Source organism: Gracilinanus agilis, chromosome 4 (assembly GCF_016433145.1).
Source record: "Gracilinanus agilis isolate LMUSP501 chromosome 4, AgileGrace, whole genome shotgun sequence".
Lineage (NCBI taxonomy): Eukaryota > Metazoa > Chordata > Mammalia > Didelphimorphia > Didelphidae > Gracilinanus > Gracilinanus agilis.
Window position 1 is genome coordinate 479,664,135 of NC_058133.1, and position 23,867 is coordinate 479,688,001.

At 38.0% G+C, this 23,867-nt stretch overlaps 1 protein-coding gene across 1 annotated transcript in view; it reads left to right on the plus strand.

The window, feature by feature from the left end:
- The window catches only part of CCT6B (chaperonin containing TCP1 subunit 6B), a 140,995-nt gene that overhangs the window by 22,100 nt on the left and 95,028 nt on the right, over window positions 1–23,867 (plus strand). The window contains exons 5-13 of the mRNA XM_044675570.1: window positions 1,546–1,649; window positions 3,011–3,121; window positions 3,297–3,456; window positions 3,572–3,654; window positions 10,176–10,272; window positions 10,527–10,674; window positions 11,851–11,984; window positions 22,019–22,121; window positions 23,165–23,237. Coding sequence (XP_044531505.1) covers window positions 1,546–1,649; window positions 3,011–3,121; window positions 3,297–3,456; window positions 3,572–3,654; window positions 10,176–10,272; window positions 10,527–10,674; window positions 11,851–11,984; window positions 22,019–22,121; window positions 23,165–23,237 — 1,013 coding nt within the window. The remainder of the gene's footprint in view (window positions 1–1,545; window positions 1,650–3,010; window positions 3,122–3,296; window positions 3,457–3,571; window positions 3,655–10,175; window positions 10,273–10,526; window positions 10,675–11,850; window positions 11,985–22,018; window positions 22,122–23,164; window positions 23,238–23,867) is intronic.

The window sequence follows — 23,867 nt, forward strand, 5'->3', positions numbered from 1 at the left end:
GAGAGGTGGAAACAGATCTGTGATTGGTAAGGGGAATAGGAAAGATAGAAATTTAGGCCATTATAATCAGAAAAGGAAATTTCAGTAAATCAAATCTAGATATTCATGTTAATGGGTGTTAGGAAGGAGAGGATGCCAGGTTGCTTTCCAAGCATCTACATACCCACTGTCCATAGCTATGAATGCCAGGCAGCTAAAATCATTTGTGCAAAAGCACTGCCACCTACTCTGTTAGTTAATGAAACTGCCTTTGCAGGACTCCATCTGATTATGGACCTATGGAGAGTGTCTAAAGGCTAATGATGTAGTTGTGAATGTCCACAATTTAGAAAAGTTTTTGTTCTTTGAAAATCGAATTTATTGGAAATGAGGGCTGCATGACTGTTTCAGACTGGGTCTCAAGGATTTCATGTTCTTTGGTGGAGTCACTCTGAGTGCATTGTCAGATTCTTTGATTTCCAGATAAAGAAACTTGAGTTTTTTCACATAGGATAGAGGAACCCAATGGATTAATTAATTTAGTTAATTAATTTTTGCAAACCATACACATGAGGTTCATTTATAAACCCAGATTTCAATTTGTTAATTTATGTTTAGAAATAAGAACTAGAATCTTCACCAAAGAAATAAAAACTGGAATACTCTTCCAGTGTGGGCTTCTCATCACACTTTTCCCTCAGAAGAACAATCTACTTGTTGAAATAGACAAAACACTGAAATGTAAAATGGAACAGTTAAATTTTATGCTCTCTAAAATCCTTTATAGTTTTAAATCTTATGATCCTGTGGTATTACAAATTAAGGTCAGATTTCTTGGGGAGCATGTAATCAGAACAAAGGAAGTTGTATGATCTTAAAGTAAAATCATTCTCAAGCTATGGTAGCCTAATGGTTTCCTTTCCTGTATGCTATTATGTCTGCCAGGTGAACTAGAATACACATGTAGACTGCTCTGGCAACTCTAGTTCATGTTAAAGAGGATTGGATAAATTCTTAACCAACTATTCTTTTTCAACATTTTTTGTCAGCTATTAAAATATTTCTCGTTATTATCTCCTGCTGTTTCTCAGATTACAGATTATTTTAGATCAGTTACATTTTAGAGGATCATTAAAATGTTTCTTATATTCTCTTGCTATTTGTTAGATTATATTTTAAGGGGTCACCTTCCTCCAAATCAAACTTTTAGATCATTTTTGGGAGAGTTAGTACACTCTAATGAAAGGAACCCTGAACTAGGAGTCAGTCAACCTGGGTCTTAATCCTGACTCTGCTCTTAACTTGATGTATGTCCCTGGATAATTCACTTAATATCCTGTCTCAGTTTCAGAGCTCCAGTTGAAGATACTGGAGCAAATGATCTCTAAGACTCCTTCTAATTGTAAAAGACTACTTTTCCGGACCTATATACCCCGTCCATGGGGCCCAGCATTCTTGCATCTAACTTTTGTAATTTGGAGGCAAAATAAGAGAATCATCAGGGCAATGGGTTTTGATTTAAGAGTCAAAATTATTTCATGATTGTGTTCATTTCTGTTAATACAGGCTGTGGTAGAGTCTCTTCTAGCCATTAGAAGACCAGGTTTTCCTATTGACCTTTTCATGGTCGAGATAATGGAGATGAAGCATAAGTCAGAAACGGATACAACGTAAGTTATATAAAATGTAGATAACGTGGCCAATAGGAACTTTAGACAATTGCCTTCAACTTAGCTTCAGTTAATTTGACAGTTTATACTGAATGTTAGAAATATCTTTTGCTAATCTTCCATTAAGCCAGTTGTTTTTACATATAGGTAGGAGTTTGAACACCAATAATTTAGAAATTTCCCAATAATTTTGAGCAGATATTTAAAAATAACAACATGTGCTTGATTTTATTTTGTCATATTGAGCCAGTATAATCTGTGGTGATGTTCCAGTAGTTAATATATTCACAATCAACTTAGATCCTACTTGAATGCCTTATTGTGATGTGGATGTGCCAGTGAGCTCTTGTGGACTATATGTTACTCTAATAAGCCTTTACCAACCAGAAACCTTGAGCAGGGGCTGGCGATGGGCTGTCTGTCATTTGAGAAGCAGCCTTTTTAAGATTAGAGGAGGGGCAGCTAGGGGACTCAGTGGATAAGAGGGTCAGGCCTAGAAATGGGAGGTCCTGGGTTCAAATATGACCTCAGACACTTCCTGTGTGACCCTGGGCAAGTCACTTAACCCCCATTGCCTTGCCCTTACCACTCTTCTGCCTTGGAACCAATACAGAGTACTGATTCTAAGATGGAAGGTAAAGGTAAAAAAAAAAGTCTAGAACATTTCATCCTGGGATTGGCCCCATAGCAGTGAATTTTTTGGCAATAGCAATTCTTATGGAAAGGTAACAATCTGAAGCAGAGAAGGAAGCACACAGAGTGACAAATGACAGATTTTGAAGTGAAACAATGCTATTGTATTGTGTTAAAACTGTGCCAAGTGGATGTTAGGTTTGAAGTTGGGGTGGCTATTCAGAGGGTGCCGCAATCATGTTATGGATAGAACTAATGGCAAGAACTCTGCCCCGAGAGCTGAAAGACTAGAGTTCAAGGCCTGCCTCTCTCATTTCTTAGCCACACAGCTATGAAGTCAGAGAATCTAGGTTTGTCTCTTCAATTTATGATATGTATGATCTTGAGCAAGTCGCTTAGCCTCTCTAGGCCTTAGTTTCTTCATCCGTAAAATGAGGGGTCAGACTGGATCATCTCTGGCCACTTCCAGGACTAGATACTGTCTGACCATTAGTTTCTTCATATGAAAAACAGAAATAATAGCATGCACATTAGCCTTCCTCAGGAGCTTGTCTTGAGAATTAAATGATATGTAAATACATGTAAAATCTTTGATAAATCAGAATTGCTATATAAATGTGAGATCTCTCCCACCCCAAACCTTCCTCCTCCTTCTCTTCCACATCATCATGTATTTAGTGTGTGATATCCTAGAGCATAAAAGAAAGAACTCTGAATGATTTTACCAGGTTGATCAGAGGGCTAGTTTTAGACCATGGTGCTCGTCATCCTGATATGAAGAAAAGAGTTGAAGATGCTTTTATTCTCACTTGCAATGTATCACTGGAGTATGAAAAAACGTAAGAGTGTTGTTTTTTCTTTATAACTTATTGTAAATATAGTTTTTTTTCTTTCTTAAAGCAGTGTTCCTCTTTTCCCCCTACATATGTATAGTCTTTTTTTCCCTTCCCTTTTTTCTTACATTTGCTTGTTTGCTATTGTGTGTGTGTTCACATACTCTCTTTGTTCTTTTAGAGAGGTAAACTCTGGCTTTTTCTATAAGACTGCAGAAGAGAGAGAGAAATTGGTAAAAGCTGAAAGACAATTTATTGAAGATAGAGTAAACAAAATAGTAAAACTGAAAAGAGAAGTCTGTGGAGATGGAAATAAAGGATTTATTGTTCTTAATCAGAAGGTGAGAATGACATTTGAAACATGTAAGCATTTATAATTAAATGCTTGTTACATTTAGCTTGGTAATAGAGAATGCTTAATCCCTACTTGTTATTTCTCTATGTATTTGATTATAGGGCATTGATCCATTTTCCTTAGATGTCCTTGCAAAAGAAGGTATTGTGGCTCTTCGAAGAGCTAAAAGAAGAAATATGGAGCGGTAAGCTTAGTATGTAGATAAAATAATCATACATTCTAAATAAATAATTTAGCCCTGGGAGCTGAAATTATTTTGCTCTTTTGTGTATTTATTTTAGCTCATTCATTTATACATCATTTCTATAAAATGTAATTGTTCAAAAGTTACTCAATTCAGGTAAGAACAAATTATTATATTGTTATAACTACAGAGTTCTATAACAGGGTTCTGAATAGTAGTAAATTAATGAGTTACCAAAAAAGGTAATCAGAGTTCCTAAGTCTTTTGGAGTTTGTCTTTATGATATTGCTATTGTGCTTCATCTAAAGTTTAAACAGGAGTAGCAATCATGGTTTTAGACAAAGCTAAAGCAAAAATCAATCTAATTAAAAGAGATAAGGAAGAAAATTACATCTTGAAAAAAGGTACCACAGACAACAAAGTAATATCAATACTAAACATATATGCACCAAATGGTATAGCCCCCAGATTTTCAAAAGAGAAGTTAAATGAGCTTATGGAGGAAATAGACAGTAAAATTATACTCGTGGGGGACCTCAACTTCCCCCTCTCAGGTCCAGATAAATCAAATAAAAAATTAACAAGAAAGAAGTGAAGGAAGTGAATGAAATTTTAGAAAAGTTAGAACTAATAGATCTCTGGAGAAAACAGAATGGGAATAGAAAGGAATACACCTTCTTTTCAGCAGAATGTGGCACCTATACAAAAATTGACCGTGTGCCAGGGCATAAAAACTTTACAACCAAATGCAAAAAACCAGAAATAACAACGTATCCTTTTTAGATCATAGTGCAATAAAAATGAAAAGATAAGTAAAAAACTAATTGGAAATTAAATAATCTAATTCTAAAAAAGGGGTTGGCCAAAGAGCAAATTATAGAAACAATAAACAATTTCATTAAGGGGACAATGAGGAGATAATATAACAACATTTATGGAATACAGTCAAGTACTTAGGGAAAAATTTATATTTCTATCTCTTTCCATTCATCTTTTAAGATCATCAATATAAGGGACAGCTAGGTAGCTCAGTGGATGGAGAGGTGGGCCTTATCACAAGCTTTTTGTTCCTTTAAAGGAATGGCTGTTAAATCATGTGTGCTCTGGGGCTATAGTTCCTCACCACTTGAATTCTTTATTTCTGACTGCTTGCACTATTTTTATTTTGACCTAGAAGCTCTGAATTTTGGCTAGGTGTTTTTATTTTGGAGTTTCTATCCAGAAGTTGTCGGTGGATTCTTTTTCTACTTTGCCCTCTGGTTTTAAGAGATATTATGGGTTTTCATCTTTTATGATTCTTGAAATATGATATGTAGGCTCCTTTTTTGATTGTGGCTTTCAGGCAGTCCAATGATTCTTAAATGATCTCTCTTGAATTTTTTCCATGTAATTTGTTTTTGCTATGAAATGCCTCATATTTTCTTTATTTTCAGGGAGTTTATTGCTGGCAAAGCTTTGTACTGAAGTGGAATACCTCAGAAAATGAGTCCAGACACCCAGAAGTTCAAATTAGTGGCACCAATATTTATTTATTAATCTATTGATTAATGAATGTACTTGCTGGTCAGGACAACTTTCCTAGTAAAAGCTGCCCCAAACTGAAATTAAAATGCAGTTCTTATAGGGTTTAAGATACAAAGAAAATAATGTTCATTTCTGAGACATAGCCTTGAAGCAAAATTTTTATCGTCTGGAAGTTAGTAGCACGGGACTTCCTACCGTATTTTTTATCCTGGATACTGTGAGGCAGCTGTAGGGAGTTTCTCATGTGAATGTTATTTTTGAGCTGTCTGGCCTTCACAGGAAGGCTCATTCTTGATTTCTACTTTTCCTCAGGGAAAAACAGGTTTTCTGGACAATGACTTAGTCTACCTCACTTTAGAACCTCTTGTGCCATGCTGTTAATTCCCTTTCCATTTTTTTCTTCCATAACTCATTTCTTTTCAATTTTCCCCTCTAGTCCTTTAATTACATGTATCCACATTTTTAACATTTAAAAATTCTTGCTTTATCTCTTTTAGGAATTCTAGTTGAGTTTGTCTCCAAGTCGTGTTTTTCTTTGAGTCTTTGTGGGTGTTTTGGAGTAATTTTCTTCTTCTAGGTTTGTGTCTTGAGTGTCCCTCTTACCATAATAGCTCTATATGGTGGGATTTTTATTGTTGTTTTATTTTGTTTGCTTGTTTTTCCAGCCTGACCTTTGGGCTTTGTTAGGGCCAGGTTCTAGGTACTTCTGGAGAGAAGGTCAGTGTTGGTCCTGCTATTGCTTCCTTAGGCTATTATTGAGTATTATCTTATTTTGGGATTTCAGGAGCAGTTCAGGCTGGAGACCTGCAAGTTTGCAGTGCTCCCAGAGGGATCTGTTCCAGGGCAAAGTTTGATTGCTGCCCTTCCTGGTCTGAGCTTTGCAAGTTCCTGATATGAGGGTATGAGTACCAGGTATATGATTTGGCCCCATTTGGAGTTCCAAAAGACGGCTGCTATATCTGCTACAGGTTCAGGGTGTCAGAGCTGAAGGCTCCACTTTGGTCTAGGATTCATGCCCTGGTTATTCCACTGTATACTTCAGTCTGAGCTGGAGGCTGGAACTGAGACTCTGTTCTGCTCCTGTGTCCTAGACACACAGCTCTTTGCCTCTGGATTTGTAACTTGTTCACCTAGGACCCACTACCAGTCCTCTCCCAGAATGCCACCCCTAAGGGCAAATTTTCTTTTCAGTCACCTCTGGATCTGTGAGCAGGAGTTGGGTTGTAAGCAATAGAGCTACCAGTTCATACCTCTTCTGCACCATAGAGGAATTTAGGTTTTTTTTAAAAAGATATTTTTCCAGTTATATGTAGTAACAATTTTCCACGTTAAGTTTTCCGAAGTTAAAAGATCCAAACTATCTCCTGCCCTCCTTTCCCTCCCCTCTCTTGGAGATGGTAAGCAGTTTGATCCATTTCTATATTGATGTAAGAGAATACTCATATAAGACCAAACCCCCCAAATAAAAACCCAAATAAACTAAAGTGAAAAATTGCATGCTTCCATCTGGATTCCTACTCCAACAGTTCATTCTCTGGAGGTAGATAGCATTCTTTGTCATAAATCCCTCAGAATTGTCCTGGATCTTAGTATTGCTAAGATTAGCAAAATCTATCACAGTTGATCATTCCACAATATTGCTGTTATTGTATACAATGTTTTCCTGGTTCTGCTTATATTTCACTCTGCATAAGTCCATGAAGGTCTTTCCAGTTCTTTCTGAAATCATCTCATTCGTCGTTCCTTACAGCACCTCACCATCATATACTGCAATTTTTCAACCATTCCCCAGTTGATAGGCATCCCTTCAATGTCTAATTCTTTGCCACCATTGAAAGAATAGCTATAACTATTTTTGCACAAATAGGTCCTTTTCCCTGCTTTCAAAAAATCTCTTTGAGATACAGACCTAGTAGTGGTACTACTGTATCAAAGGATATGTATTATTTTATAACCCTTTGGGCATAATGTAAATTTGTCCTCCAGAATGATTGGATCAGTTCACAACTCTACCAACAATGCATTGGTGTCCTAATTTTGTCTCACCCCCTCCAACATTTATCACTTTCCTTTTTTGTCATATTGGCCAATCTGATAGGTGTGAGGGATAACTCAGAGTAGTTTAATTTGCACTTCTCTAATCAAGAGGGATTTAGTACATTTTTTCTTATGATTATTGATAGCTTTGATTTCATCTGAAAACTGCCTGTTCATAATCCTTTGGCCATTTTTCAATTGACAATGACTTATATTCTTATAAATCTGACTTAGACCTTTATATATTTGAGAAATGACAACTTTATCAGAGAAATTTGTGGCACATTTTTTTCCTAGTTGTTTCTCTTCTTATCTTGGTTACATTATTTCTGTATGCACAATAGTTGTAATGGGGATAATTTGAGGAAAGGGTGTGTGGTACAAGGGAAATTTGAAAGGAGGTTATCAGGGATTTGTTAAGATAGTAAATCTAGATTACAGGTAGGCTGGAATAAGGAGATTCAGGATAAAATAGGGCTGAAGTCAGGAGTATAACACTGAAGATCTTCAGGAGAGGGAGAATTAATCTAACAGGCAAAGACACAGGGTTTATAGACCAGGACTCAGACTTAAACACAGACTGAGGGAAATAGACTAAACTGAAATTAACAATCAGGCTTTAGTTAATTTCACAGGAAGGGACTTGTTTTGAAGTTACACCTTCCTTCAAGATGGATACCCGGCTTCCCTTCAAGCCTAGAGTATGTTAGTTCTTTCCCTCTTCTTCCCTCTCTTAATAACTAACTGACAAATTATGCTAATAGGTCTGTTGAAACACAACAGGGTTTATTATCTTCAAAAGGATGATCTGACAGGAAAGTGGATTAAGGAAGCCCTAACAGTTGTCTCAGGAACCTCAGGTGGGGGAAGGAAGGCAGAGATGGAGTCTGAGTAAGGACCTGCCTTTAACTCAAGCTTACAAAGTGCTCTTGATATCTAATGGGAATAAATGATGACTGACTAGTTTCTTTATATCTAATATTGTCAATTATAGTTAACCCTTCATGAATTTGAACTCCTCTCTAATTACTCTCCTTATTAACTCCACAGACATATAAGGTAAGGGAGGGAAGGTAGGAAAATAATATAGGGAAGGAAGATATAAAGGGTTTATTCAAAATAACAATTCCTTAAATAAATATTTCAAAGCTAGGCTAAATTTCAATTCTACAGATAGGTAAGGAGGCAGCTCAGCTGGTCAGACAACCTCCCTCCACGGGAGACCCAAACCAACTGACTTTTCCCTCAAGATTCCAAACCACTAAGTGATTTCAGAACTCAGCCAAAGCTTGAAAAACTATATGATCCCCTCTCTCTATACTACATAGTTTTTTTAATGTAGTCAAATGTTGAGAGCTGTTGGATGTAGAAAGCCATTGGAGAAATAGGATCAAATTTAGGGCCTGTTATCTGGATTCCCTATGTGACCAATTCAGGCTGAAGCAGTCTTTGTGTTTGGTTCTGGTCACCTGAGCCCCGAAAAGCTCTGGTACCAGCAGGTAGGTTAATCCAAAAACAACTTGATCCCTCCAAGAGGCTATTGGGAGTCATTTAGAGAAACAGAGTCTGTAACAGATATTTTATCTGGATCCCATTACAAAATCATCGGCAAGTAAAACTGTGTGTATGATTTTTCTGCACTGCATGTCAGGATGCAGACAGAATGGGCCATCTAAGATAAAAATCTGAGGCTCCTCTTTTGATTCAGTTTTTGATCCCCACCTTTCTTAGAATTCTTATTGGAGAGCTTTGAAGTGGCAGACCAGCATCTACTGAGTTGATGATTCCTCTCCTTGATAATTGAGAAGCCTGAATCCTAACAAACATTACTTAGATAAGACTACATACTTAGATTAGAACTGGCGCCTTTAGCAGAACTCAGTAGGTAAGCATCTCCATGGGGTATTTCCGCTCCCAGAGTTATCCCCTACTAAATTGGTGTTTGGAATTTGGCCATTTGTCTTTGCACCTTTACTCTTTAAACTTCAATGGGTTATGTGTGATTTGTTACCCCTTCACTGCTGTAACTCTTTTTGTGTTCTTTGTTTGAAATCAGTATATAATAAACTCCCAAGCCCACAGAATTCAGAACAGCATGGGCTAACCACTAGTCTAGTTGTTCTCATTTTCTTTCTCCTGCTTTAACCATCCTATGCCACCATGCCACTCAGGACCCCAAAAATCATATAGAGGCTGGCCCCCTATAGTCAAAATTATTCATTTTACATCTTGTAATATTCTCTCTCTCTCTTGTTTGGTCATAAATTCTTGCCTTCTCTATAGATCTGTCCAGCAAAACCATTCTATGTTCCCCCGATTTACTTTATGTCTAAAATTTCAGCCCTTCTGTGCTGGGCATGAGACCTCTTCTTCCCCTGGTGTGTAGCCTCTCCTCACACTGGAGTGCTCTGTGCTATAGTTTCTGGCCAGACCTATCGCAGGGTCTGCTCATTTCTCTGGCAACCTTCTTTTGTTGATTTAGGGTGAAAAAGAGCTTGTTATTATTTTTTCCTTGGATTTAAAAATCATGATCTGGTCTGGTGCATTTTCTAGATCTGTTTGGAGGAACTGTTGGTGGTGAAGGATAGAGCCTGACTGTCCTTCTAGCTCCTTTGCCACCTGGGCTCTATGAATTTTAAAGCATTGTGGCAATATTGCCTTATTAGCAGTGCAATTTTCAGACAACTAGAATATTTTTTAAACCTGTAATTACCTTCCCTTTTAAAATCAATACTGTGTATTGGTTCCAAGGCAGAAGAGTGGTAAAGGCTGGGAAATGGAGGTTAAGTGACTTGCCCAGGGTCATACAACAAGGAAGTAGCCGAGGCCAGATTTGAACCTAGGACCTCCCATCTCTAGGCCTGGCTCTTAATCTACTTACCCTCGTAGCTGTCCCCTCAATTAGAACACTTTTGATAGCTTTCTAGAACTAACTGAAACTTTGGTGAAATCCATTTCAGGCTGACTCTTGCTTGTGGTGGGATTGCCATGAACTCCCTTGATGACCTCACTCCGGAGTGCCTGGGCCATGCTGGGCTCGTTTACGAGTACACGTTAGTGAGTATTTTAAAAAATGTCTGTCATGGCCTGCAGTTTGAAATTGGCCCCCGCCGGAGTCCCCTTTTATAGCTTATTCTGTGCCTTGCAGCTGTGTCTGCGCACGAGGGTCCACGGCTGCTCCCGAGGCTTTGGGGCTCCCCCAGGAGCCAACCACGCGGGGGGCTGCCGTGAGTTTGTGAACATCTGAGGGGAATCGCGTGTATTTCATAACCATGTGGAGGGACATATGTGGCATCTTGGGGGCTCCTTAGGGGGAAGAAAAGTTCACCTTCATCGAGAAGTGCGACAACCCTCGCTCAGTGACCCTGCTGATCAAGGGGCCCAACAAGCACACGCTCACCCAGATCAAGGATGCCATCCGAGACGGGCTGCGGGCGGTCAAAAATGCTCTGGATGACCGTAAGTTCCCTGTTGGTTTGGTCAGTTTTCAAAGTGAGAACGAACCTGAGAGGCAGTGAGTGTAGTAGAGGGAGCTAGTCTCCAAGCCAGGAAGAACTAGGTTCAAGTCCTGGCTCTACTATGTGCTGGCTAGGAGACCTTGGGCAAGTCCTTTGACCTCTTAATACTTTAGGCTTTTCAATTGTCCGAGATCATAAGTTTGGAGAGAGTGCCTTGGTAGAAGGTATTTCTTTATCTGCAAGTGCTCCATGGCACAGAAATCACAGGTCCAGCCCCTATTCCTAATGCTAAGAAATCTTCCATGATCTCATAGGATCTTGCTTTTGACCTATAACTCTGCTTATTTCATCAACAGTTTCTATAGCCAGATTCCAAGCTAAAACAAGTACTGTCTAGTTTCATGATAGACTCTTTTTAAAATTAATGTGTAATTATGAAAGGCACAAGAGCATATTTTAATTTTTTAATTGCAATTTTTCATAGTTTTTCAAAACACTTCCATACTGACTCTCATTTGATCTTTACAGCTATCTAGATAGATATTGTTATTATCTCCATTTTATAGAAGAAGAAAATGAGCTAGACTGAAGTTTGGAGAAGTTGTGGCACGGTCAGTGATCTGGAATCTGTCACGGGGCCCTCTGGCTCCCCACACAGTGTCTTTTTCACTACTGGAGGCTACTGCAGTGACCACTTTTTAAGAAGTTTGCTTCAAAAATCATCCCAGATCAAAACTCCCATTAAAATGGACCCCTGAATAACTGATCTGCTCTTTTGCCATGATAATACAAAGTCACCTTGAGAAAGAGAGGGGGAGAAGGGAATGAGTAGGAGACTCTCTGAAGCTTGATTATAGGGAAGAAGAGCTGCGCGGATGTTTCCTTTGGCCTCAGCAATTAGCAGGAATAAACAAAGAAGCAGGAGGGAGAGAGGGGCTGCCCAGGGTCCCCTGTCTGAGCCACGTTTAATTCTTTAACCACATCTACCTTGAGAGCTCTAGGAGGCAACCTAGCAATCACGGAGCCGTGAAGCTTCTCCTTGTCCCATTTCTGTGCCTATTGAAATACCATTCAGATATCGGTGCGCAATAGCACACACTTGACTACGCTAATTGCTTTCTTTTCTAATTTTTCTGCATGGTATGACTCGTCAATCTTTTCTTTTCCTTTCCAACAGGCTGTGTAGTTCCGGGTGCCGGCGCAGTCGAAGTGGCAATATCTGAAGCTCTTGTCAAGCACAAATTCAATATTAAAGGGAGAGCCCGCCTTGGAGTCCAGGCTTTTGCGGATGCATTGCTCATCATTCCCAAGGTGCCGCTCTATCCTATTGGTCCAAGGAGAGGTGGTTAGGAGGAGGCTTAAGTTATCACGGATGTCTCTAATAGCTGGCATAGTCAAAATAGACTGCATGCGTTTACTCACAATTTCCCTTTTCGTTTGCGGATCTTTTGCTTCCAAAATGGAGAAATTGTGTGGTGATAGCTGTGAACGTTTTGAGGAGTTTTGTGAGGGAGGATAATTTCTCCCCTGGGAGGCTTCTTAGCTAATAGCATTGGAAATTTTCCTAATAAAGGGCTCAACTTGAAAGGGTATTATTGATAACTATAGAACTGCCATCCTCTGTTGTCTAAGCTAACGTGTCAACAACTTAAATTTCTCTTTAGCACTGAAAGGTTCAGGGTGTTTAGCCTCCTCTCCTCTGCTCTCAGGTACTAGTCCAGATTTGTCAGGAACAACTAGGACTGGAGATGTTATTTTCATTTCTGTAGAAAAAAGAGATGCCAGATTTCTTTTGCATAACAAGAGAAACAATAGAGAAAACCTTCTTTGCCCCAATCTGGACTCAAACCACCACAGAACAACAGATGCCACCCCTCCCCACTTCAAACTTACTATTTGAGCCTGAATTCAGACTTTACTAGAAAATCGAGTAAAATAGCCCCCCCCCCCCCTTATTCTAACTGCTGCAAAAACTGTGCATTATTTACAAAGCCCCAAGTCAGAGACTGAGCTCCCTTCCCTCCCTAAACAGCAGGAACAATAAGGAAGAGTCTGCTAGATAATTCATTGGGGCAGCTAAGTGGTGCAGTGGATAGAGGGCCAGGCCTCCAGGCAGGAAGGCTCATTTTTCTGAGTTCACATCTGGTCCCAGACACTTACTAGCTGTGTGACCGTGAGCAAGTCACTTAATCCTGTTTGTCTTGGTTGCTTTAGTTGTAAAATGAGCTGGAGAAAGAAATGGCAAACTCTTTCAATATCTTTGCCAAGAAAATTTCATATGGGATCACGTAGAGTCAGATATGACTGAAATATCTGGGCAGCAACAATGACAAAAGATAACACACACCCACTAACATGGCTAAGATTTATTATATGAAGAGCTCCATATTTACCCAAAAAGAGAAAATCATAAAGGGGAAGGAGGCCTTGAATTTCCCTTCTAGAACTTGCAGTAATGGGTGTGTGCCAAATGAATAAATATAGAATAAAATCTATTGTTGACAGACTCTACTACATCCTGATCCATAAATAATGGATAAATAGTTTATTCTACATGATTTAAATAAACAAAAACCTGACTCTCTGTTGAGGGCCTGCAGCTATTGTACTGCCCTACTGAAACCTCCTTTCGTCCTTGTGTTCTGACTCTGGGCTGATAGGAGGGACTGACCCTTCCTACTGCAGCTTCCAGACTGTTCCTCTTCCCAACACTCCTTTGTGACCTTTTCTCTTTGGAATTATGTATAATTCCTTTGAAACAACCTTTCCCCACCATTGATGCTGCCATCTCTGGACCTCTGTGCCTCTTTTCCTCTTTTCTCAGTGACTTCAGTACCTGACTCTGGGTAGGGTGGTGAGGGAGATAGGTTACTGGACTTTCAGTCAAGATACCTGGGTTCAAATTCTATCTCTCATGTTTAACTTTGTGACTATGGACAGATCTCTTAAACTCTTGAAGCCTTAATTTCCTCATCTATAAAATAGGATTATAATGCTTCTACTACCTACCTTACAGTGTTATTATGAGGAAAGTGCTTTGGAAATTTTAAAGTGTTATATAATTGATCATTCATTTTGTCATTTTTCCTCTCTAGCTCCATCAAATGAGATATTTGTAAAGGTCTTAGCACAGTGCTTGGCATACAGCAAGCTCTTATTCATTTCCTTCCTTTCCTTTCCTTCTAATTCCTATCATCATCCTGATGGACTTCAGGATACATGCTGGTGATTCTTCTTTTTTATTTTATTTTTTATTTTTTTATAAAGACATTTTATTTTACCAATTACATGTAATACCAAATTTCCACATAAGTTTTCTTAAGTTATATGAGCCAAATTGTCTTCCTTCCTCTCTTTCCTCCCCCCTCTCAGAGCAGGCAAACAATTGGATCTGAGTTATATGTGTATTATCATGCAAAATATATTTCCATATTGATCATTTTTTGTAAGAGAATAATCATATAAAACCAGAACCCCAAAATAAAAACCCAAATAAAGTGAAAAATTGTATGCTTTGATCTGCATTTCAACTCTAACAGTTCTTTCTCTGGAGCTGACTAGCATTCTTTGTCTTAAGTCCTTCAGAATTATCCCAGATCATTGTATTGCTGAGAGTAGCTAAATCCTTCACAGTTGATCTACCCACAGTGTTCTCCTGGTTCTGCATGTTTCACTCTGTATCAGTTCATGGGGATCTTTCCAGCTTTTTCTGAAATCCTCCTGTTCATCATTCACTGATGATTCTTCTTAACAATCTGAGCACACAGTTCTTCATTGATCTTCTCTAATCCATTTTAGCAACATATGAGTGTGGTCACACCTTAGGCTTCACCATCTTGAAATTGTGATTTCTTTAAGATCCTGACTATTGAAATTCCACTTTCTGACCACAGCTTTCTATGTTTTCATTGCTTTCATCCTAAATCTCTTCACTCTCATTGTAAACTATACCTATTCTTCTATTCTAACTTCACTAGCCATGATTCTGGAATTCCTTATTCCTCCAACCTTATTCTATTCCTGGACTGCCTCTTTCCTTGAATAATCTTTATCATCAGGTTATTTTTCTGTTCCTGTTTCTGGATCATTGAGTGTTTTGAGAAGTCATGAAAATGAGCTAATTTCACTATCTACGGATTGATGGTACACGGCCTCTGTTTGGCCCTTATAGCTGCTGGACCACAGCTTTCTACTCTGCTCTTCCAGATTCCTTATCTCATTCTCTACAATGACTATTTATTTTATCTTTTATTTTATCAAGTCTCCAACTGCATGTCTACACCCTAAACTTAATAATAGATGACTTACTGTTCTAACTTACTTATGTTTAGACCATTTGATGAGAGATGCTTCAATTATCATCTTTCATTCCTGAAACACTTCTGTATCATTACCTACATTCTTATCTTTTTTGGTCATTTAAGAGATTGTCTAGCTTCTTTCTATGACTTCTCATCCTCTTCTCTATCTCTTTAAAGTGAATGTTCTCTAAAAATCTGCTTTGATTTCTCCCCATAGGCAAACACATTCATTTTCAAGAATTTGACTACTAGAAGCAGCTAGGTGGCTCAGTGGATAGAAAGCCAGGCCTAGAGACGGGAAGTCCTAGGTTCAAATCTGACCTCAGACTCTTCCTAGCTGTATGACCCTGGGCAAGTCACTCAACCCCCATTGCCTAGCCCTTACCACTCTTCCACTTTGGAACCAATACTCAGTATTGATTCTAAGATGGAAGGTAAGGGTTTAAAAAAAAAAGAATTTGCTGCTTTTATGCAGTTATTTATACTGCTACTCTTCTCTCCAGCCCTGCCCTCTCTTCAGAGTTCCTCTCTTTTCTGTTTTCATAATTCTGTATTGTTGACAACTTTTGTTTTTATATCATATTTATTTTCAAATATATCCTTTCCTGTCCTCTACCCTACAAGACTTATAACAAAATTAAAAAAATAGAAGAAAAAAACAGTTCATCAAATCTAATAATACCCAGAGTCTGATAAGAGTATGTTGTGTTCCACAGCCATAGTCTCTCTTCTCTGCAAAGATTGGGTGGTGGGGGCTGTCTTTTATGGTCTCTTCTACAAGGACAAGTATAACTAGATCTGCATTGGCAGGACTTTGGTACTTGAATGTCTTATTGTTGCCTCAGACTCAGCCTGTCAAAAACCAAATTTATTATCTTTCCTCCTAAATCTGTTTTTCCCCTTGATTTTACTCTTTCTGTCAATGACACCAGCATTTACCCAATCTCCCATTAGTATTACTCAACTTTATTTAATCTGTGCACCCAGCTGAACTGGCCTTGTTGTTGTTCTTTTTGTTGTTGTTGTTAAGCCCTTACCTTCTGTTTTAGTATCAATTCTAAGAAGAGTGACAAGGAGCAGGCTTGTCTGCTGGGGGTTAAACAACTTGCCCAAGGTCACATATCCAGGAAGTATCTAAGGTCAAATTTGAACCCAGGACCTCCTGACTCCAGTTCAATTGACAACTGCCTCCTTCTTGCTCCTGTCTCCATGCCTCTACATTCTTGCAATGCCCTCCCTCCTCACTTTGACCTCTTTAAATCCGTGGATGCCTTCAAAGCTCAGCTCAAGTACCCCTTCCCATGAGTCCTCGTCTGTCTTCCTAGTTATTAGCTCTTCCAAAACAACTTTGTATTTACCTTGTCTATACTTTGTAATTTGTGACAGTATGTATGTTCTTGCCACTCAATAGAATAGAAGCGTCTTGAGGACTTGAATCATTTCATTTTTCTTTTGTATCTATAGGGCCTCGCACATGGTAGGCTCTTACTAACTGCTGTTGGATCGACTGATTCTCATATTCAAGCAGTCTTCGATTCCTTTCAGTTCCATCTCCAGCATCTCTCATGTTCCTCCCCTCCTTTCTGCTTCTTCAGGCATCATTTTCATTATCATCTGCCCACATTGCAATAACTTTATGAAAGGTCTTTCTGCCCCCACTCTCTCCCCCATCCAATATATATATTCCATTGCTAAATTAGTACTCTTTATACATAGATGGAGACATATTTTTTGTAAGGTCTTAGAAATGAGTTTGTTTTCTGTTCCAGTGTTATCTTTTGCTGTCAGATATCTGCTTGGCAAATCAGTCAAATGTTTGCTGAATCAGATGCTTTTTGTGTTCTTTTGGTTTTCATAGGGTGATGATTAATTTACATAGGTTAACCTTCCATATCAAATTATCTTAGTTGTTGATGTAATTTAAGTTGTTCATTCCCCATCTTTCATAACCAGTTATTTGTTTAAATATTTCAAGATTGAGTTATTTCAATTGTGTGACATGTATTTCTCATTCTTCTTTTTACTCATTCGGATTTTTGTTCAGATAAGTCAGTGTCTGACTGCACACAGATAATTCACAGATAGCTCCTCCATCAATGAGTCATATTCTGACTGTTAAAATAAAATCCATTTCACTTTTTGTGGTATTAATTGATGATCATCATGTCCAGAGCCTACATATCTTTTTCTTGAAGAAAATGTTCATAATGTAAAGGTATAAGGCTTCTGTGGAGTGTATGTCTTTGATCTCTCTTCTTCCTTCTTCCTAACCCATGCTTTCCCAAATATTTCTCACCATTCTGACCTCTTCCCACCTTTGCATTAAAGATATCCAGTATTAGACTACTTAATAATTTGATTTGCAGAATTTTATCCTCTTCTCTGTAGAATTTCTCTACCTCTTCATCTCCTACAGCTAATGTTAGTTCATAAGATGCAATTATTTTCCTGGTGGCCTTTTTGCAGATATTCACCTCGAGAACTGAAAAAATTCAAGATGATCAAATATTCTGCAGAATAATATTTCTAATTGCCTTTGGGAATATAATAAAACCTAATCCTCAGTTCCTTTTGCTTGCCCCTCAAAGGAGTATCTATGAGCCATTCTTCCTTAGTTATAACTTCTTTTTTCTTCTGGTTTTGTTGATAGTGAGAATGCCAAGACTGATGTTTCAGCTTCATGGGTGGTATGCCCACTTTTTGACATACCATTTGACAAGGGCCTCACATTTAGAGTACCAATATTCAGAGTTATAAATGGACCCAAAATGGATTCTTAGTATCCTCTAAACCTCCTTCCCCTACTTTTACCACTCTGCCAACATAACTTCAAAATTGGAAGAAGGCAATACAGGAGTGGGAGACATTTGGTATTTTGGTTTGCTTCATAGTTTGCCATAGTGGTCAGGCTACTGATGATACAACCTTTTGTTTGTAGTGAGGCTGGTCCTTGGAAAACACTCAGTTTGGGGCCAAGGCTATACTAGAAGCCTTTCCAGCATGGTAGAACAATCTTCTAGGACTGATGCTCTACTGACACAGCTTTTGAGAACCCAGAGCAGCCTCTGTGCCAGGATGAGGCCTCTGGTCCACTTTGTGGACTCTAAGCTTCCCCAGAAACAACAATTCATCTTTTAATATCAGCATTCTTGTGGCATTGCTGTATGGTAGCTAGACATTCAGGATAATTGTCTCTGGAGAGTAAAAGATGATCATCATGCAGAAGGGAAGTGGGGATGCAAACAGGCTGTAACATATCATCAGTGAGGGACTCTGGAGAAGGATTGGAACAAAATATGTCATTAAGGAAATGTGGGGGTGGTAATTCTCTTTGCAAATACAAAGGATGATAGGTAGACAGGAGAAGAGGAGGAAGGCCTCTAGCACATTGGTCAGGGAATTTATGGGAGAACATCGGTCCCACACAGGGTGGGCAAGCAAGCAGGCATGGAGGGTTTCAAATTGGGAAAAATACCCAAATCAATGATCTCATTGATCCAGAGAGTATCTGAGTGAGGGAGCCATCCTCTCATTTCTCAGCTCAAAAATCTTTCCTGGCCCCTATTACATGCTGAGTAAAGTTTGAACTTTTTGTCCAGATTTCAGAACCCACCACAATCTCATGTATACCTTATCTTTTCACTCTTATCTCATGTGACTGTTCTTCACAGATACTCTATGCTTTCATAGAACTGGGCCATTCTCTGTTCCCTGACACAGTCTTGCACTTCACCAATTCACATAAAATGTGATTTTGCTGACATAATTCCCCAGAAGTGAGATGCTCTTTGCTTGTCTCTTTGTTGAATTCCCAACAATTCTTTAGTGCTATCTACCATCTTCATGTTGAATTTTGTTCTGCTCATCTCTCATGCATTTACCATGTAATATTTTGTATTATAGTGATCTTTGTTTAAAACTCTTCCTACTAGGCTTTACATTTCCATGAATTGACTTATTATTGTGTTGTTTTTCAGTTATTTTTCAGTTATATCCAACTCTTCATGACGTCATTTGGGCTTTTTTGGTAAAGATACTGGAGTGGTTTGCCATTTCCTTCTCCAGCTCATTTTGCAGATGAGGAAACTGGATTAATTAAACGATTTGCTCAATGTCACACAGCTAGTAAGAGCCCAGATTTGCACTCAGGAAATGAGTCTTCCTGAGTCCAAGTCCAGCACTCTATCCATGGCACCCTTAGCTGCCCCTTGGAATGGACTATGTCATATCTAAATTTTATATCTCTCTCAGCTCTTAGCACCAGACTGTGTAACTATAGATAAACCAATCTTTATTGCTTTTTTTACCTACATGCCTAGTGGTGAGTTATAGAATGCTTATTCCTTTATCCAGCTATATAACTTGTCATTCCATTTCTCCTCATGCTTTATTCTTCTTAAATCCATTCTTAGCCCTCACTCTGACCTTCATTTCTGCTCCCCCTCAGGCCATTACCCCTGCCCTAGCCATTCTTTTTCAATTTTGACTCTATATTTAACAAGCTGAGTAGCTCACTGTCTATTTTTGAATCCCTTTCCTCCTTACCCTATGGCAGCTCCTACCTTGTCAAACCTCAGCCCTAGATCACTCTCACCATTGCCTCCTTGGCTCCTGCTAACTTGCTGTGAACTGTCACTGTAGGAAGTCTCACAACTTCATTGAGTGTGTATATTGCCCAGTTATGTGATCTAACCTCAACTGGACCTTGCCTATCTTTTTTTTTTTTTTTTTTTTTTGTATTTTTTTTTTTTAAACCCTTGTACTTCGGTGTATTGTCTCATAGGTGGACGATTGGTAAGGGTGGGCAATGGGGGTCAAGTGACTTGCCCAGGGTCACACAGCTGGGAAGTGGCTGAGGCCAGATTTGAACCTAGGACCTCCCGTCTCTAGGCCTGACTCTCACTCCACTGAGCTACCCAGCTGCCCTGGACCTTGCCTATCTTGAAGCAATCCTTTCTACTCTTCATTTATTCTCTTGCACTTTCCATGGTGGCTGTTTCAGATCTACTTTTTTTCTCCTCAAGCTTTTTCTACTGCCCCCTTTGCCCACCCTCTCAGCCGAGTACCTCATCTTATACTGTACTTGGGAAATAAAGGGTTGTTCCAGAAAGCAATTTGGAACTATGCGCCAAAGTCGCTGACTTGTTCAAACCTTCTGAACCAGCACAATCACTCTAGATCTTTACTCTAAAGAGATCAAAGAAAGAGGAAAAGGATCCATATTTATAGTGGCTCTTCTTGTAGTGACAAAGAACTGGAAACTAATTGATAGGGGAGTGGCACATGAAAATAATGGGATATTGTTTTGTTGTAAGAAATGGTGACTAAAAGGGACTAGTTTAGAGAAACCTGGAAAGACTTGTAAAAACTGATGCAAAGTAAACTGAGCAAAACCAGGAGAACAATTTTATGTAATAAAGAAAAAGTATAAACAGAAGCAACTTTGAAAGACTTAAAAACTCTGCTCAATTAAATGACTGGCCATGACCCTACACGACCAGTGAAATCTCTTACCTGACTCCTGACAAAGAGGTGATGAACTCAAGTTGTAGACTGAGACATATTTTTGTAGATGGACATCATGAAAGCTGTTGTTGTTTGATTATGCTTATTTGTTCCAAAGGTTCATTTTCATTTCCATTTTTTTTTTGTAGGAGAAAGAGAGAGACTAGGAATAGGATTCTAAAAGAGAGGTCTAAGAGAAGCTGGAACTTATTTATACTTGAAAAGCAAGCTTTCTGTAATAGAGATTTACAGTTTTATGCATGATTCTCTATTGTTCTGTAATGTACATAGAAATACTCATATTGTCCTTATTAATTGACAAATCTAAGCCTTTTCTAATTCTTGGTCTTTCTTGATCTCTATGAAGCCTTTGGCATTGTTGACTTCTCTCCTTGGATTTTTTTCTCTTCTCTGGATTTTTTTTTTTACAAATGTTTCTTCCTTCCTGAATGACTGCTCCTTCTCCATCTCCTTTACTGGATCACTTGTTGGAGTCCCTTCCTGTATTCAGTCTTCTTATCTAATGTGAAGGTCACATTAAATTCCTTGTGTTTAATTATTATCTCTATGCCATGGACTTCTGAACTCCAGTCCTGTGTCAGACCCACAAATCAAATCAGTTGCCAGATCTTTCTATTTCTACTTCTATCACTCACTTCTGTCTTCTTCTGTTTGCATAGCCCCAACCCAGCTCAGGCCTTCATTGTCCCTCTCCTCAACTGTTATAATAGGTTCCTAATTGCTCCCCTTACCTTAAGTTTCTTTACATTCCAATCCATTTTCCACCTAGCTGACAATATTTCTAATGTTCAGGTCTGACCGTGTCATTCTCTTGTTCAAGAGACGTCAGTGGTTCTCATTACCTAAAGAATAAAATTAATACGTCCCTGGCTTTTAACCTGGTTTAACTGACTTTTTAAGCCTTTAGAATTACATTACAGTCTATGGTTTAACCTAATCAGCCTTCTTGCGGTTCCTTACATATGACATTCCATCTCCCATTTCCATGGTTTATACTGGCTCTCTCTCATGCCTTATGTACATTCTTTCTTCACCTCTGCCTCATAGAATCCTGATTTTCTTTCAAATATTGCTCAAGGTGAACCACTTTCTAGATGAATCTTTTCTTCCTCCCATCAAATTACTCTGTACTTATTTTGTATCTATAAGATTCTTTCTCCTCTAGATTCTCATGATGCTGCTAAATATTTCATTTCTCCTAGAATATAAAAATCCTTGATGATTTTTGGACCATTTTTATTTTTGTTTTTGTGTTCCCTGGTACATTGTAGGCCATTAATGTTGTGATTAGAGCTGAATGGAACCTTGGACTTTATCTCATTCAGCCTGAAATATGAATTTCCTTTTGAATTTAGGAATTAAATTTAGAAAAATAGAAATATTCTGATAACATTTTTGTGTACATATCCTTCGTAGTTTAGAAAATAACTTATTTTAATAATGTAATCACATGACATTTATTTATACATACATATGTATATGCATATATACATGTAAAATTTTCTCTCTCTTTTAAAGGTACTCGCTCAAAATTCTGGCTTTGATCTCCAAGAAACACTGGTAAAAATTCAGGCAGAACATGCAGAAACAGGAAAGCTTTTTGGTATAGATTTGAACACAGGTAATAGAAATGGAGTGAACATGAACAAAATCATTGGGTGTTTACTAGAAAAATTCATTTTAAAGCAATGTAGCAAATTATCTCCCCCAAATTTTGGTATATTGTTTTTTTATCATTATCACTTCCTTAACATAATTATTGTTTCTTTGACTTGTTCTTTAATTCATTCATTGTTTAGGATTTCATTGTTAAGATTCTGTTTGAGTCTATGTGTTTTGTTTGTGCTCCCTGAATTCATTGTTGTTTTTATTACATTGTGATCTGTAAAGGATTCACTATTTCTGCCTTTGTCATTTATTTGCAATATCTGTTTGTCTTAATACATAGTCAGTTTTTGTAAATTCTCCATATGGTGCTGAGAAATTTGTATATTTTTTAGCAGTTCCATTTAGAAAAATGTTATGTCATTAAACACAATTTTTCTAGCAATTGGTTCAAATATGTAGTTTTCCTTTTGTTTGTCTGCTGGATTTGTCCAAAATTGAGAGGGACATTAAAATCTCCTGCCACTATTGTGTTTCCTATCTGTCCCCTTGTATTGATCTATTTTTTTCCTCTTATGACTTCAGATTTTAAGTATTTGGAGCACATAAATTAAAAAATTGATATTTGTTGCTATGTTTCTTTTCAGCATAATGTAGTTTCCTTTTTTACTTCTTTTAATGTAAATCTTTGTTTTTGCTTTGTTTGATAGCATTGTTGCAATTCCTGTTTTCTGGATTCACTTGATGCATAGTACATTTTGTTCAAGCTTCTCAGCTTTATTTTGTGTGTTTCTTGTAAGCAACAGATAGTCGGGTTTTGTTTTCTTATCTAATCTGTCACTCTTTATAGTTCATTCATATTTAAAATGATCAGAATTAGGCTTTAATTTTCTTCTATTTATCATTAATATTGTCTTTCCTTCTAGATTAAGACCTGTCCCCACAATGTAGCAGATTTTATATGGGAGAATACTTGACTGTTTGGTTTTAGTCTTTTGGAAGAGAGCTAGTATATAAAAACATAGAAATAGTATTAAGAGACTTTCTCTTAATTTCTAGGTGCTCCAATACTACCGGCAGAATTAGGAATTTGGGACAACTACTGTGTGAAGAAACAACTTCTTCACTCTTGGTAAGTAAGGTTAAATTACTATGAGGAAGAGGAAAACTCTCATAATCCTATTTGATAACTTTTAAATTTAGATTCAGGAACAGAAAATGTGGCATTTTAAAAAAAAGTTTGATATTTCATTATTTGTGCCATCTTTTTTTTAGTAATTTTCTTTTCTTTTCATTTCTAAGAGGAAAACTGGTTTTCCTAATCATTCAGTATCAAGCATTTATTAAACACCTACTATGTGTAAGTCATTAAGCTAAACACTGGGGACACAAAGAAAAGGAAAAATAGTGTCTGCCCTTGAGGTGTTTACAGTCTGATGGGAGAATCTTAAGAATATCTTTTAAAAGCTAGCATTATTGGATCACTAATGAATGTGTGTGTGTGTATATATATATATATTTGGGAGTGGGGGAGGGAGAGAAGAGGGAGGGGAAGAAAAAGAGAGAGAGAGGAGAGAGAGAGAGAGAGAGAGAGAGAGAGAGAGAGAGAGAGAGAGAGAGAGAGAGAGAGAGCCCGCCCATAGGTTATTTCAGCAAAGGTACTTTAAACAAGAAAATAGGGATAATATTTCTCCATTTGTAATAGCTTTCATTAGCTTTGGTCCATGAAAACCTTATGCTAGTGAAAACTGAAGAGTGAGGT